This window comes from Littorina saxatilis, linkage group LG1, assembly GCF_037325665.1.
Source record: "Littorina saxatilis isolate snail1 linkage group LG1, US_GU_Lsax_2.0, whole genome shotgun sequence".
Classification (NCBI taxonomy): domain Eukaryota; kingdom Metazoa; phylum Mollusca; class Gastropoda; order Littorinimorpha; family Littorinidae; genus Littorina; species Littorina saxatilis.
In genome coordinates, this window is record NC_090245.1 from 48,411,143 (window position 1) to 48,429,102 (window position 17,960).

Consider the following 17,960-nt stretch of genomic DNA (forward strand, 5'->3'; position numbering starts at 1 on the left):
ATTCGCCTATGAACATGCGCAACAGAGTTCATTCTCGCAATTTACCGTTCCTACAACGCCATTATCGCTTCCCGAGAGAGGACGTGATTTCAGTAAAAATACGAGCACACTAGTGCTAGGGAAGCTTTCAGTGGCTGCAGATGTAAGCAGTGGTGTTTTGTGGATGAAAATAACGCAAAATTGAATCAAACATTACTCTGATAGTTGTTTCCAAGATCCATGAAGATCCGATCTTTATTCGCGGCCGTTTATGGTTGAGAGAACGTTTCTGACTCGCATTGTTGGCAGAAGCACAGTGCACCAGAAAATATCGTCTGCTATTTTTCAGCGAACTGCTATGGACAGAAGTGATTACAGCACTAGTTAAATGTGGTTATGTGTGTTGATGTTTTTGTTATGGCGTTACCAGAACACCATGTATCTCTTGGGTGAAATGCGTGCTTTCTTGTAATTGTATTGGGTACATGTGGTCTACCGGGAAATCGGATGACATACAATGATACATGCAGTCCAACAGTAACACGCATGTCCATAGTATGATAGTACACTATCAGTGCCAGCAAAACCGGCATTTCAGAGAAGGAAACTCTTTACAAAGTATGGTAGTTAAAAGGAAAAAAATTGCATTTACTGTTTCTTGCCTCTCAGTCTCAGAAATAAAATCTAGTCCCATTGTTTTGCTCAGGACTTCTAAATTTCTATAAGCTTGCATGACATGTTCCTGTAAACTAACAGGGAAAATAGGGCTAGAAATGAAACAATAAATTAAAATACATGGTGGCTAAAGTTAAGCTGGTTTTATTTTACGTTGTCATTCGTCTCGGCAATTCTATGATAACGCCAGAATAGCGTCATTCTCCTTAACCATACTAGGGTTACGCCACAACTTTATTTTTGGCTCCATAGCATTATTCTACTCGGCTGAATTAGGTTGGCATCACCAATGGTCGATTCATTCCACTCTCTCTACCACAAATAATGAATATGTTTTCTTTACTAGCATCCTCAAAGTACTCTCAGTTCCAACCATCATTGTTGTTGTTAACCAGCTCAGATATTAACCAACCAACCAGTCATGTCCATTGATGTTGAAACAATCCATGCTTTTATGTAATGTCACACAAAATAATTTTTGTTTTTGATAGAAATGAGAATATGTTCACAGTTCAGGCCAATGGTTCAAACTTCAAAGTCTCCAGATAATGTATTTCATTTGTTACAAACCCAGTGTTGACTGTATTCTGATGTGTACTGTGTGTGTTGGTGCAGCGTGTCGCCATGACGACGGAGGGGGATGTGGAGGAGCTGCAGGCGCAGCTACAGGGGGGGACGGTGGTCACCATCCAGGCCCCTGGCCTGGTCACTTCCCTCACAGGGGACGTCCCAACAGTCCACGTGGACGGCACTACTGCCATCATTGAGGGTATGCTCTTTCCGTCTTCACTACATGTATTCATCTGTCAACAGTTTCAATTCATCAAAGCATTACCAATGCTGCCAGGGGTTGCGAATTGATTGTAATAATATTGATATAGTTTGTAAATGATTGTCATGATGAGTCAAGGAAAAATGTGGGCCCGAGATAAAAAAAAAAAAAAAGCTCCCTCAAAGAAAATAATGAAGGAGCAGTCTTTGCGAGTCCACTTCCTCATTCATTTTATTTGTTAGGCCATGTTTTCTGACTGCCAAGAGAGGCCATCCACCGATCCAGTTGCCTTTAGAATTGGTGTACATGTTTTTGCTTTCCTTAGCTATTTTTCAGCCTGAAACTGAAAACAAGAAAGTGGTTGACTGAATCACTAGTATCAAGTAGAGGTGTTATGAGTACATAGCTGCCAACCCTCCCTAGAAAACCAGGAAATTCCCGATTTTATGTCCAGTCCCGGATTTTCCCGAATAGTGCAAAAGTTTCCCGATTAACATTTTTTCGAGTATAGTTATATAATGACTGGAGTGTATTTTCAAGCGCCTGTACTCGGCGTAGTTTCACTTCTGAAATCTCGTTCAGCGCGAGGCTTCGTCACACAAACGCTGTGATCAAAATCGAACCTAAACGAGAATAGGCGAGATTTGTGGCTAGCGCATGCGCTTCAGTCGAATGTGGATGAGAAGCAGAAGAAGAAGCAGCAGCAGACGACCACAAAATGAAGAAAACAACGGTCCAGTGGCCGAAAGTCGGCCCGAAAGTTCTTGTAAAATTTCAAAAGAGTTACAAACAAGAGTATGACTTCATCTCCGAATCAACAAGACGCGGCATACATTTCGCGTTTTGCACCAAGTGCCGCGAAGATATCAGCATCGGACATGGAGGCCGGGGGGATATTGAAGCTCATTCAGGAACAGCAAAACATGAACGGAACCGGGGGACAACCGTCGAGAAGACGAGAAAGATTACCACACACCATTGGAAGATGTGACTGTTAAGAAGTATGAAATACTGTAGAAGGAAGCTTGACGTGCATTGGTAAGTCACTACATCTACTCTCTCCAGCTCATTCTTCCTTTTTTGTGACAAAATTTGCTGCCAGAAACCCGGACCCCCCTAGCATTCTAGGCGCTTTGCGCTGTCGTCTCGGCGGCGCTCTTCTTCTTCTTCTTCTGCTTTCGTGGGGTGAAACTCCCACGTACACTCGTGTTTTTTGCACGAGTGGAATTTTACGTGTATGGCCGTTTTTTTACCCCGCCATTTAGGCAGCCATACGCCGTTTTCGGAGGAAGCATGCTGGGTATTTTCGTGTTTCTATAACCCACCGAACTCTGACATGGATTACAGGATCTTTTTCGTGCGCACTTCGTCTTGTGCTTGCATGTACACACGGGGGTGTTCGGACACCGAGGAGAGTCTGCACACAAAGTTGACTCTGAGAAATAAATCTCTCGCCGAACGTGGGGCCGGGGACGAACTCACGTTGACAGCGGCCAACTGGATACAAATCCAGCGCGCTACCGACTGAGCTACATCCCCGCCCTCGGCGGCGCTCATTCTTCCCTATTTTTATCTGGGAAAAGTAGGCAGCTATGTGAGTAGTACAAGGTACAGCAACGTGTGTGTTGTCTATTTCAGACAGCTGTGGAGAGCCCGAACCAAAGCGGCGGAGAATAGACAGTGACCTGGAGATTAATACCGACCAGTCTATCAAGGTAAGATTTTTGTCCCAAAAGAAATAGGTGTACTGATGCCTTGATTGCATTTGTTGGACAATGATTAGCAAGGTCCTTTGTAACCCTGAGTTGTTGAAGTTGTGCGTGACATCACAATGGCTGCATAGTTTTCAGTGTTCATTGTTGATTTGTTCAAAAATAAGTTCATTTTGTTCAAAAACCATTGCAACCATCTGGGATCGTAGGTCATTAAAGACTTTTTTCTTTAAACACTTTTAGTAAAGGTGAAAGTCTGGCTTTGTTGACTTGGTATTGGAAACAGACACAGCAGACATTTGTGATGTAATAGCAAGATAATCTGAGACCAGCTGCTCCTGTCATTAAAACTAAATGTGAGTCTACATTGAAAAGGGGAACCCCCCTTGTAAGACCCCCAAATTTAAGACTTCCTCTCTTTTAAGACCTTGGTTTTTTCTTCAGATTATCTGTTCATAACCTATGCCCTTGCAGCAAATCCTGTTCAATAACAACAGGGCCTTCCGTTAAAACTAAATCAGTAAATGTGACTTCATTGTACTAATGCTACTGATGCCCTTGCAGAAAATCCTGTTCAACATCAACAAGGCCATCTGTTAAAACTAAATGTGACTACACTGTACTACTACTAATGCTACTGATGTCCTTCCAGCAAATCCTGTTCAACATCAACAAGGCCATCTGCCTGCGCCTGGACGCCATCGAGAGCAAGCTGGAGACCAACATCCAGCGGGTGCGCGTGCTGGAGGAGAGGGTCGAGTCGCTGCTCAGTCTGTCGCGACAAAACTCTTCCATGATCTCCAGCAGTTCTTCCCGTCGCGGGTCAGTGACTCTCACTGAATCTTCAACACAGTTAGCAGCATTGTTCTCAGGCTTTGTTTGACGCGTAGTTTTTTAATTTTATGGGATGGTTTGGTGTGACCACTGCTCAATAGTTTTGACATTTGGACAGTTTTCTGACAACTAATTTTCCAACTAAGCGGACTGAGCCAGGACATTTGCTCCGTACCCGAACACATTTTTAATCCAGGTACAACTGACCTATTGCCTTCCGCGGCCGGGAACAACACTGAGTTAGTAGTCTTTCTAGAATGCAAGAGATCAGTCGTTTTGCCACACGTTTGACCGCAAGCAGTGGTCCCTGCACAACTGCATGTGGTTATAAATTATATAGTTTGTACCAGAGGTATGTTTGAGAACTTTGGCCAACATCATCCAGGCAAGCTTAAGTGTGTGTTTTTTTTATGTCCCTTCAGTTCAACCAATAAGAGGAAAAGCTAAAGTGAAGTGAATAAAAATTGTAGTGGGTGTGTTTTCTGAAGCAATATTTCCTTTTCGGCTAACAATACTGTGTACATTGTCCCTGTTTGATGGGAAACCCTCACAGTTTCCAGCTTTCCATGACTGAAACTGCCTCTTCATGTGGGAGCAATATTTCATCTTTGGCAGCATACCTGGCCAATTAGTAAATAAAACAAAAACTGTGTTGCAACAGAAAATACACAGCCAAGTTTAGGCCAACAAAAAAAATAGTCTGTTTACGGTAACATAGGCAAATAAAATAGGGTCGGTAGGTCGGGATTTTTTATTTATTTTTTCCCCCTCCAAAAAAACATATTTTTAAAGTTATTTTGCCAAAAAAGCAGACTTTTTTAAACTTTTTTTATTTAATTTTTTATTTTGCCAAATGCTAAAAAAAATGTCTAGGGTCGCGCGAAAAAATAGGGTCGGTCGGGATACCGTAAACAGACTTTTTTTTGTTTTGGCCTTATCACAGGCATGAAAAAGAGTCTAAAACTGTGACATGCTCAGGAAAACTTTTAGCCTAAAAAGGAGACACACAAAGAAAGGCTAGGCAAATCCAGTCACACTTATAAGCTCATAAACACACTATAAGTTCAAAAAGTAGTTGATTTTTAACAAACTAGTAAATTTAAACCGGCATATGTTCATAACTTGTCACAATGTCACAAACTTTATTTAACCTTACAAGTGCACTATGACAGAAAATAAACATAACCCAAGCAAAAAACCCACATTAAATGACTTTAAATATCAAAACAACACCAAAAACAAAAATCTAACATTATTACACCCGACTAGAGCATTGTGTACATAACCGTCACATCATATCACAAAAATGCAACAAAAAAGGTGACAAAAGACGATTTCTGACCCCTCAGTACAAAACCCATGTAAAAGAGATAGCAGGGGTCGGATTTCTTCCGTCCTAGACGGATTTCCGTCCCAGGAAGAATTTGGCAACTTTTTTTTTCAAATGTTTTTTAATTTTTTTTTTTAAATTTAATTTCATTTATTTATTTATTTTTTTTGTGTTAATCCCTGGCAGCTGTTGTTTACACTGGGTTTGTGTGACCCACGTGGTTGTGCCAGGTCAGCCACTTTTCACCATGTCCCAGACCGATAATAAGGTTTTAGTGACATGTAGGGGGCAGCAATATCATGTCATTTTGGGGAATGTGGCATCTTAGTTGCTATCTATTTGAAAACTCGGTTGGTTACTTAAGTTTTACGTCCTACCGGCCCCCGTAGCGCAGTGGTTAGCGCATCGGGCTGCGGGCCGGGAGGTCGTGGGTTCGAATCCCATCAGAGTCATGTGGGTTTTTCGGGCTACGGTCGGCTCCTACCCAGAGTGGAAGTGCTATGGTTCCTATGGGAAGGCTGGGATCACACAGCCGAGTGTCATTCTCTTAACGAATGCGATTTTGAGGGTGCTCAGGTTCTGTATACCTGACCAACACCGCAGGTGCGGCAGTTCTCGGGCCTGGTTGACGCCAGGATATATTATGACAGTAAGCGTAGAGTGCTGCCCTGTCACGTAGTCTCAAACCAAAATTGGAAATCCAAAGCATCATTATCATCATCCTCATCTCATTAATCATCCAAAATATAAATTGTCCTTGCTCTTATGGCCCTTCATTCCCGGAGCTCTCATGGTGACCTTGGTCTCAGTGTTCCTGTTCCTTCCTTCCCTGAATAGTAGTTCTGCTGTCAGTCTTCAACGTGTGACTGACGTTCTGGGGGTTTGTTTGCTGTTTTCAGTTTTAAAGCTGGGAGAGGCTCAAATAGCCCCTCTTGAATTGCTCAAAATTCATTTTCAGCTGGTCAGTTACAAATATCTTCAAGTTTACAAGATTTATATATAATACATCTCTAAAAAGCTTGTTTGTTCTAAGATTTAGAGTCAGGAGAGGCCACCTAAACCCTCCCTATAATGCTAAAATTAATTTTTGGCTGGGGGGGCGCTGCCCCCCTAGACCCCCCAGCAAGGATTTGGCAACTTAGCCTTAGCGGCCCCTGGACCCCGGCCTTCCAAAATGTTCAGTCCTGGCAACATTTTGGGCTCCCACCCATGAGATAGACACCAGACAGCCACAGCAAGGAGAAATGTAACCACTCTCATGTAAAATTTCATAACGATCGGTCCAGTAGTTAATCGCTCTACACACACACACACACACACACACATACACCACGACCCTCGTCTCGATTCCCCCTCTATGTTAAAACATTTAGTCAAAACTTGACTAAATGTAAAAACCAGCAGCAGTCAAACTTTGTTCATAACATCACAGCGTGACATAACCAAAACAGATACATTAAAACAAGAACATTCTGACCCAACAGGCAAACAAATGTACGGACATCTCCAAATAAATGAGAAGAACCCTTAAGAAGTAAAAGTTGTGGATGAAACAACCATAAATCCACTCTACAGCAAAAGAAACCTATGTGTACATAACAGCACGCAAAGTCAGAGGATGAAAGTGCCCATATCAGCTAAAAATGGTGCCACAATAACTGCAATCAACAAATCTGAGAAAGAAATTAGTAGCAAAGGGACACAGTTACCATTTTAAATAAAAAAAACAAGATAACACATGTAGCAGGTAAGAGATAGGAGGTAAAAATACATATGTACATAACGCCACACTGTGACACCTACGATTCTCAGTGATGTATCTTAAACAGATGCACACCTACAAAGGCAGAAATTATAAGAAAACAAATGACACACAGAAGGTACAAATAAAAAAGCAACTAGCAGCCCTGGAACATAAATTCAGATCATCATCAGAAAATGCAAGAAAAACAGGATGTGTAAACAAAAAACTTGAAGCTCACAAAAAAGTCTGGTCTCAGCCATAAGTCTCATGTATGCCTCCAGAAAGATTTAGCAGCAAACTTGTAAATAAAAGCCCAGTGTTCAAGGGACATCATGTAGTCGTTCTCCTTGAAGACTCGCAGGATGTTGCACATGGGTATAAAAAGAAAACTGTACATATTGGAGGCCATTTTCTCTTCCCACACCCCAATTCCTCAGGAAGACCTCCCAGGCTCCCTCAGCAGTAGCTTTTGTGATCTGAAAGAAAAAACGATTTGCAATTATAGATGCATGTAGTTTCTGAAATGCTTGCTATAATGTTTGGATTTTACACTATCTGCTATTATCACAGCAAAACGATATATGAAGTGACATTATGAACATTTTCAGGGTCATAAAAACAGTTGAATGCAGTCATCTACTGCTCAGCTTTTAATTCTTTTAGCAAAAAAGAACAAGATTTGATCGTAGTAAAGAACTCTCTACTGCACAGCCTTCAGAACAAGATTTCAATAACGTGTACATAATGTCACACGTCAGCCAGACAAGCTATCTCGAACTAAAGGAGTGTGAAGTTATGAACACGCAGTCATGGAAGAAAACACGAATCCCACAGAGAAAAGTCTGAATCTCATAGCCCGGTCATTTACAAAGAACAACAAAAAATTGAACCACAAGTCTGAAAGAACGAAAATCGAAGAAAATCATTGATAAAAATGTTAAATATTCCGCGCCTAGCCCGAAGACAATAATCTCATGATGTGACGTTATGAACATCGCACCGTACTTTCAACCGATTTCCTAGCCCGTCAGAAAGTCACTTTCAACGCAGGAACAAAAGAAATCAACATAGTAATGTTTTCCACCTATTTGTTCAAAGATTCTATTTGTATTAGCTTAACCATGCATCGTACGTTATCCGTCACGACAACAGCTTCGTATCTGAACAATCAAAATAAAATTTCTTCATTGTGCGTCAGATCGGAGACTTCGTTTAGCGCGCGATATTTTTGACTTGCACTCAACCATCGTTACAAACAAACAAAACACGTCTCAAACAGCAATATGACTTACAAAATTGATAAAACTTACCATCATTGTGTACATAACACATTTCAAAGAAATCACGACAAAACACTTACCTCCTGTGTTCTCTTATTTCTCGTTCGTTTCAAACGCAGACTTCTTCAAATGAAACTACGATCGCATGCTGGAGAACAGTAAACAAAGTTTGTTCACACCCCTTGTAGAAACGAGTCCATGCACGGAAGAAAATATGGTACATAACTAACGCGTCACGACGCATCACGCAGTTGGCCGAAAAACCTTTCCCGTACCGCTGTTTATCATTGGATTCGTGTTTTAAACTCATTTTCACACAGAAGAATGATTTTTCATCGAAAATCAACAAAAACTTTGTTGTTCTGAAAGTTGAGAAGGAATGTCGGCTCATTAATACACTCGGCCGGAAAATCACGACAGAGAACGACGTACATTCTAGCCTATGGTAATCTTCCGGTAAGCTTCGACTCGGCAAACTTCGGGGCACTTCAAACTTTGCAAGGGAAAGACCGACCATTTCAGAATAGAATCTCCGTATTTTTTCTATATTTTGGACAGTGATCTGACAGTATGCGAAAGTTTGCCGAGCACACTGTACTAGGTGTCACAGAATTGCAACAGATCACCGTCAATAATCACCAACAAAACATCGATTATATTCCGTACACGTGAACCACACGCTACGGAGTCATGTCCGAGCCGAGAAAAATATCTTCTTCGTCAGTGCTCTTCATGTTCACGATTTTAAATAAAAAAGAAGCATCAACAAGAGACTTTTTCCGGAGGTTGTATCACTTTTCTGACTCGACGCCATTTTGTGCCTATGTGTTACAATGTTTCATCTTTGGCAACATACCTGGCCAATTAGTAAATAAAACAAAAACTGTGTTGCAACAGAAAATACACAGCCAAGTTTATCATATATGACTGTGTTACAATGTTTCATGTTTGGCAACATACCTGGCCAATTAGTAAATAAAACAAAAACTGTGTTGCAACATGAAGTACACAGCCAAGTTTATCATATATGACTGTGTTACAATGTTTCATGTTTGGCAACATACCTGGCTAATTAGTACATAAAACAAAAACTGTGTTGCAACAGAAAATACACAGCCAAGTTTATCATATATGTCTGTGTTACAATGTTTCATGTTTGGCAACATACCTGGCCAAATAGTAAATAAAACAAAAACTGTGTTGCAACAGGAAGTACACAGCCAAGTTTATGATCTGACTGTTGCAATAGAAAGTACACAGCCAAGTTTATCATATATGATTGTGTTACAACAGAAAGTACACAGCCAAGTTTATCATATATGACTGTTTCAACAGAAATTACACAGCCAAGTTTATCATATATGACTGTGTTACAACAGAAAGTACACAGCCAAGTTTATCATATGACTGTGTTACAACAGAAAGTACACAGCCAAGTTTATCATATATGACTGTGTTACAATGTTTCAGGGCTGTGATTGTTGGACTGCCTCAGAATGGAACTAAGATGGAGCCATCAGACCCCAACAGTGACTGTAACTATATTTTCCATCTTTCTTTCTCTCTCTGTGTATGTTTAAACTTTAATGTATCAACCTATTTTTTGCCTGCAGGAGCAAATTTATTTTCCCCTAGCTCCTGTAACTTCCCTCCTCTCTAAAATTAATCATTCTTTTGTTGTGTAGAAAGCTATGCAAACATACAAAACATGTTTGTTCCAAACCTGTATTTAGGAATTGAATGAATGTTGAAGTGCAGGGTCCCAAACATTGATTACAGTTCTTTGCAAATAGAGGTATCATGTTTATATTGAGTTTGTATGCACATGATTGTCTTGATTTGACCTTGAGGTATCATAGTTTTCATTGAATATGTGTGTACATGATCGTCTTGATTACACTGTGTTGGGCATTTAGAAGGAATGTGATGATTGTGTTCTGACAGCGGCCATGAGCCCGGATGGTATCCACAACCTTGGTCCTAATGTCACTCTCATCACGCTCAACACGGAAGGTGAGGAAGAAAATAAACATATCTTTGGGGGGTGGGGGCCAGCATGCGTGTATGTGACACTGACAGACAATAAGGACTAAAAGGACTAAACAAAAACGGGTGTATTTTGCATTGACATTTTGTGAACAAGAAACAATAAACCAGTGCATTTTCTCAAGCAATACAGTCAGGGAGAGAGTGCTGAAGCAGTAGCATAATCTTCATTCTGTAGGAGGAGAAAATTTTTGAAATTTTGTCACTGGTACATTGTCTGATAAAGAACCTTTATTTTAATGTCTTCTTTGTGACAAGCAAAGGGACAATATATACATTGAATTTGTGTGATGTGGGAAATTGACCACTGTTAGGTTATGTAATAGTGAGTAAGATCTCAATGAAGTTGGGAAACGTATGCGAGACAGAACAGAGAGGAAGGGCCATGGGCTAGAAGAATTTAACTTTTTAACTCGTATTACAGCAGTCCCTCTCATGAACGGACACCCTTGGGCCATAGCAAAACTGGCTGTACATTGCAGGTGTCCGGTCACGGGAGGGGTGACCACACCACCCCCTCCCCCATACACTCACACAGAGACACACAAACAACAGGATTGAGTCTATGCTAATCACTTCTTGTGGCTACTAAACAAAAACAATAAACTCCTAATACTTCTTTAAACGTTCTGTAAAAATGATTTGTATGAAAAGTGTTGAAAAGAAGAGATAAAATAAATCCTCAAGGCAGTGAACACACTCACCATGCACTGACATACGAAAGCAGCCACACAAACACAGCACAGAGGAGCGTGTGCAGATGCTTTGCAAGAATAAGCTTGAAAACCAGTTTGAATAAATAGCAGCAGATAGAGCTGCATGTCATAATCATGTAATTTATTTTCTTCTTGTCTGGCTTTATTGACTGCATGCCGATCATGTAGCATGGCAGTGACTTTTCACCCTTCAGTCGGAAATACACTGTACATAACACAGCTCCCACTCTCCCTCACTAATGCCTACCCCAAGCCGTGACAACTGATGCTTGGAAATTGTGTGGAAGAGTACACCTCTCTATTTCTCTCCAATGCTCTTCCTGCTGACATGTAGTGACACCGGACACCCCACAGAGTTTAGCCAGCTACCCCTCCACTCTCCCCCTCCCCCCTCCCTCTCTCTCACTCCCTCCAGCCATGTACTGTTTGGGGCTGTGGCCAGAGAGGCCAGCTGCACTGTTCACTCAGAGCAAAACCAGTTGACTGTGTCGTAACTTTTGACAAAGCAAGACAACTGAAGGGTTCACAGATTAGGCAACCGACTCACTGGTCAAGGCTGAGGGGAAACAAGAGTTATCTTTTCAATTAAAGAGGTTACACACAGACACACGATGCTGAGAACTGTGGCCGGTTTTTCACTCTCTTTCGCTCAGGACCTTCATCGACTGTGGTTTCTGTTGTTTACGTCCAACAGACAATAATAAAGAGCACAGTGCAGTTTCATGTTGGCATCTTCGCATGTATTCCACTCCTGACCAAAACTACCCCCCCTCCTGATGAGTACACGTGCACTCAAGTTATCAGTGATGACACGCCATTGCGGCTGTGATCTTTGTACCAAGAGCCGTACTGCTCTGTTATCGATTTTGTTGTGGTGAAAATTTGACGATGGTCTGTCCGTACATTGGAGGTATGACCTGCTGTTGGGACCGAAAATGAGTGTCCGCGTCCACGTTTTGCAGGTGTCCGTTTAAGGGGGGGGGGGGGGGGGCAAATATAGAAGGAAAACACTCCGTGCCAAGCAAATGTGTCCGTACATGTCAGGTGTCCGCTCACGTTGGGGGCCGTACATTGCAGGGACTGCTGTAGAAGTGAAAATTGTGCATGAGGTGCTGGGTTTTTAACTCTGTCTTTAAATGTTATTTCGGAAGAATTGTAGAATTTTAAAATTTGGAATCTTCAGGGCTGAATTTGATTTACTTTGCAGATGTGGTGTTTCAGGAGTTGTGTCCCCTGAATGGTTTCAGCAAAGGAAGCATTTGACTTAGTTTGATCCCCTGAGCTGAATGCTAAGGTTTCCATAAGCCCTGTCAGAAGTGAATTGTGACAAAGCCAAAACTTCTCCAAAGATTTCTCCCTCATAGATCTGCTGACTTTAGAGAGATTTCTATGTATGCCTACAAGAATGTTGCAGTGTGATTTGTGATGATGGGCACCAAAGACATGTGTTGCCTGATTTTTTACGTTCTGTTTTTGCAGCTGACTTCCCCAGCGGCACATGGCTGGGAGACGAAAACAATCCTGAAATGAGAGTCAGAGTACCCATCACACCAAGGTAGGTGCAACCTTTACAAGTGTCAACATTTACAGTTTTTTTTCTGTCAGCATTGGGGAACATTGTTGTCTGGGTGGTACAGGCCATCTTATTATTTTCTGGGTGGTACAGGCCATCTGTGTGTTCAGGCAAAAGTTGTGGCAACATTTTTGCTGTGATTCTTATTTTAACGGAAGCGTTCAAGTGCTTGGTAACTGTATGCTTAACTTTGGAATGGCAGTAGGTATTTGAATACTTTTGGGATAGATGAAGGAAGCCATACATTTTTGGAGAGCTGATATTCAACTTCTACTCTAGATGTGATACGTTGAGCGAAACAGAACTAATTAAAAAAACATGTGCAGTGGGTAATAGTGGATTTTATATCAGCACATAACAAATTAAAGTTTTTGAATTTGATGTTATGTTTTCATGTGAAATTTTGAAGAAATGCATCGTTATCTAAACTTGTGTCAATAGATGTTATTCATTCAGTGTTGTTTTGTTTTTTGTGTGTATTACCAGCCATACATCAGTGTTTCAGTGTTGTGTTTCCAGTGACCTGCTGCACGTGCACTCAAACTGCCGCACGCCGGAGAAGATGGCCTTGACCTTGCTGGACTACCTGTTTGACCGTGACACGCAGGCAGCGTCCAACCTGTCAGGCATGGGCAAGCACGGCAAGAAGCAGCTCGACCCCCTCATGATCTACGGCATCAGATGTAAGTTGGTGGGATGGTTAAGGGAGAGTGTGCAGGGGGCATCTGCTTCATCTTGTGTCCCCTGAATGACTCTCATGGTCAGTGAACTGCACTGAAGTAAATGCAGCAGGCATGAAAGGGGCTTGCTTAGCTAGAGAGTCCAAGGATTTGTTTCATCTCAATTCTTCATCCCCCTGATAAATGTCGTATACTACAGAATGAAAGTCGAAGAGCTGTGCTATGGAGTGGTGGGTGGAAGTGACCTTTGAGGATTTGCATCTTGGTTAAGAAACGAAAACCTGGATTGGATATGGACTTTACATCTTATTGCGTGTCATCCTAGAATTTAAAAACCCTATCAGAAATATTTATCCACATAAGTTCTATATATATTTTATATATGATTTTTGTGAATGCTATGAATGATAATTTGTATTGGTGATAATGAAGTGTACTATGGTAGCCTGTGTTGTGTGTGCTCCCAGGTCACTTGATTCACCGGTTCGGCATCACGGAGAACGACTGGCACCGCATCAAGCAGAACATCGACTCCAAGTGTCGCACGGCCTGGCGCCGAAGACAGCGCGGCATGCCGCTGACGGTGAAAGCGTTCCGTGGAAAGTCCCCCTCCACCTACGTCAGCATGAACAATCACGGCGACATGAGTGGCAGTGAGGATGACTCAAATTTGGGGAACGACGGGGAGCTACACATTCACCAGGTTAAATCAAATTTTGTGTACTATGATATGCTGTTGGTGACGGTGAGGCAGATTGTTGCTTTTTAGCACTAGTAACGCATGATGGGGGGGGGGGGGGGGGGGGGGGGAAGATTGCTGGGGTTGAGCGCTAGTTGTTCATGACATGTTGGTGAAGTGTTTTAAAGATGTGTTGTGGTGTGTTAGAGGGGGAGGCAGATTGTTGCCTTTGAGTATTAGTCATGTGGGCGGGGGGGGGGGGGGGATTGTTAGGGTTGAGCGCTGGTTGTACATAACATGTAACTTACAGTGAGTGAAGTGTATTAATGCCGTGTGATGGTATGTTACAGGGGGAGGCGGACATCCAGGCGGCCATGGCTATGGCGGGCGAGGCAAACCAGCAGGGAGAGATCCAGATCCTGCACGCCACGCCCGAACAGATCTCACAGCTACAGCACGCCCAGCACATACAGATACTGTCCGGCGACCAGGTCATAGGGGTAAGTAGCGCATTGTGTTAGGCACACAGGGAATAAAAAGTGGATTGAATGGAAGAGGTAAATAACCCCAGTTGCTGACACAGGCCACCAAGTCAATTGATTAAGTTGACCTCTGAGGCTAGCTTTGCTTGAGGGCTCTTCTAAGCTTGTTCCTGTGTGTGTTGTCAACCACCTGTTGCCAGGTCCCTTTCACTTCTGCGCGTTCTACTCTTCCAAAAAGCTTCTTTCATTGTTTGTAAAAATGTAGGGTTTTGGAGCACTTTCATTTTGCTTGCTTCAGATGTTTTTAAAGACTTGCGACTTGAAATGTTATTAAAGATAAAAGTGAGCTTTGCACCTCATCTGTCAAGAAATACTTGTGGTTGTTTGCTGACTGCCTGATTTGCTGGATGTCAGTGTGTTAACAGTTCTTGTTGTGTTGCAGCAACTGCAGCAGGGTGACCTGGCCTTGCCCGAGGGCTGTCACATCGCCACGGTTACCACAGACTCGGGAGAGGTGCTACAGATCCAACACAACGCTGACATCTCAGCCGTCACCACCACTGATGTCACAGAATGACACCTGTAACCCCCATCCCCACCCCACCCCACCCCTCGTCCAGCTGCTGTGACGGTGACAGACACTCAGCAGTGGAAGCCTTGAGAAAGACAGTGGTGTATTTCCCACTTCAGCCCCTCCTAGAGTCTGAGGAAGAAGCAGCTTGGGCTTTCCTGTCTCGCTCACTTTGTTAAGTGTGAGCAAAACGTGGTATTATATACAGTAGGATAACAAAGTGGGCTGAAAGTGATTAGAGAGAGGCATCCTTAGAACTAACATGAAGTGACCTCCCTTTCTGGAAAGATGCATTTATTTGTCTTGTGTAGTTTTGGGCAGCAGGGTTTTCAGCTCTTGAAACAGATCCCGGCCAAAATTGGGTACATCTACAATGTGGATTAGTGGATTGCTGAATTGTAGTCGGTGTGCTTCCATGGGCTGAGATTTTGCTTCACAGCGTTACAATGGCTGAGGCAGCAATGTTGTGGTCAGAAATGGGGACTGTGAAAGCCATTAATTTGTGTACTAACCACTATCAGTGTATCACTAAAACACAGAAGGAATTGCACATTGGGAGGGGGGGGGGGGGGGGGGGATCATGTTATGCCAATGAAATATTCATCTAGGCTATTGTTTTTCTATTGTATGAACCTTGTAGGTATGAAAATTGTGGGCATCTTCTAATTCAAAGATATGAAGATTGTGTGGATAGAGGGAAGGGAAAGAACAGGTACCTGAAGCATTTACAGAATCCTTGTTTGAGCATGGTGGGAGCTACAGGTGTAGTTTGTACAGGTACTGTACTTGAGGTAGGCTGACCTCAGCCTTGTGAATCTCTCCTGTGTTTGTAACGCCCTTAGCGGGATGTCGCTGCTGTGTAGCGTATGAACCAACACACTCGTTGTCAAGTTTACTTCCTGTGAATCGAGGTCTGATGTTCAAATGATACAATATATGGATTCACACATTTTGTCTGTCAGGATGCTATAGATAGCAAACATGCATGGACTCAGATACAGGACACGATACATACAAGCTCTGACCATTGTCTGCGTTGAGAGGTAAGCTATTTAGAGGAAGTAGAATAATTTGGGATAACAGTACAAAGCAAGCCCAGTGTTCCCTGGCAGCTAAGACTGAAAGTGACAGCGAGCATGTGATGGGATGCATGTTGTGACTGGCATAATCAAGGAGTTTTGGGTGTGAACGGTAAATGCGAAACACTACAGCTGTGTGAAGCTAAACTTTTACAGCCCAGCAAGTTTAGCACAATATGGAATTGTACATAACACACTGGCTATGTAGATACAGAGGCTTTGTAGATACAGCTTCTGAAAAACTTTTCCAGCTCTGCCTTGTGTAGTCTTATATCTTGTGGTGAATCTTCCAGTTCCAAGAGGTTTACTTTTTACAGTATTGCAACTTCTGGTAAACAGTCTCCCCAACTCGGACTTGAATTAATAAACCATTGCATTACCCCTCTCACTGCCACAATAGACAGTGTCGGGGTGCAGGAAAACAGTAGCTTTAAGGATTGTGAATTGTTTCTTCTCTGACTTCTCAGTGCTACCCCCTTCCCCGCCCCCTACCCTCTCCTCCCCTCCCCTCCCCTTATCAACACTCACAACTCTCCGTCTCTGACCTCTCCTTTAGTCAAATTATGCGAGGTCAGCCTGTCATTACTGGGGATGCCTGAATTCCAGCCTGACTGCGAGTTGATATTGGATTATTCTCATTACATGTACATGTTTATTTTGTCTTTTGTATGTTGACTGATTTTACTCATGTTATTTATTGACCAACTGGCAGCTTCTTCAATGTTCTCTGAAGCACAGGGAATGTTGCACTTCACAAGGCACAGGCTCATATTTCACAGCTACATTGTATTGAGAAGAGAGAGAAAGACAGATAGAGGGGAAGACACAGAAATAAGTTATCCTTGGACTGTATGATGTGTAACATGCACAAGGGGCAGTTGAACCGATCTGTGGGGGTGGTGCTTTCTCATTTGCCTGGAGTTTTCACTTGACAGTGCTAGTGTAAGGCTGAAAGCTTTCCCGTCTTGTTTGATGCAATATTGACCTCAACAAGAAAGACAAAGGCCTCACAACTTGCGTTTGTAAGGTGTGACTTTGTAACAATGATGTTAGTCGCACATACAGGTTACACACACACACACACACACACACACACACACACACACACACACACACACACACACACTGCACACGCGCACACGCACACGCAACAGTGGTAGTACTAGTAGCATTCCCTGTGCTTCAGACTTTCTGTGTGCAAGGAGAGCGTGAGTATGCAGACTGTGTGTTTCTATGGAAAGGATGAACGATGGCTGTTTCTATATTAACAAGTGTGATTGAAATCAAAACGAATGTGTTAAGAAAATGTGTTTGCATAAAAGTGTGGGTGGTGAATGATGTGATGTGTTCATCACATGGCGTGAACTTGATCACGCACACAGCTTGTGTTGTGTAATGCATCAAAGTGCACATTTGTTGACCCATGCAATGATTTTATTTGAACCGGAGTTCAGAAAGGAATTGAAGTGCGAGTTTTGTTAATGTGCAAAAGAGGGTCTGTTGTGAAAATTTGTATCATGTGAATGGTTGAAGTGACTTTAATACATGCACATGTACAAGCATTATGGTGCTTTTTAATAAGTTTTGACAAGTATAAGTGTATACTGATTCTGGGAGAAGATACTGTATGTATGATTTCAAGTGAATTGTTTGAGTGCAAGGACATTGCAACACAAATACATGTACAGTATTCTAATACGTGCAGCAAAGAACCACATCTTTCTTTCTTTCTTTCTTTATTTGGTGTTTAACGTCGTTTTCAACCGTTCAAGGTTATATCGCGACGGTAAAGAACCACATAAAGGGAG

At 42.4% G+C, this 17,960-nt stretch overlaps 1 protein-coding gene across 1 annotated transcript; it reads left to right on the forward strand.

Moving 5' to 3' along the window:
• The first annotated feature begins 40 nt into the window (after positions 1-40).
• LOC138972301 (protein BANP-like) lies at positions 41-15,642 on the forward strand. Its single transcript, XM_070344998.1, has 11 exons — positions 41-142; positions 1,270-1,423; positions 3,065-3,141; positions 3,791-3,960; positions 9,797-9,861; positions 10,271-10,339; positions 12,568-12,643; positions 13,181-13,344; positions 13,809-14,044; positions 14,371-14,520; positions 14,945-15,642. Exons 2-11 carry the CDS (start codon positions 1,279-1,281, stop codon positions 15,077-15,079), a joined length of 1,287 nt encoding a protein of 428 aa, XP_070201099.1. The 5' UTR covers positions 41-142; positions 1,270-1,278; the 3' UTR covers positions 15,080-15,642.
• Positions 15,643-17,960: the final 2,318 nt, after the last annotated feature.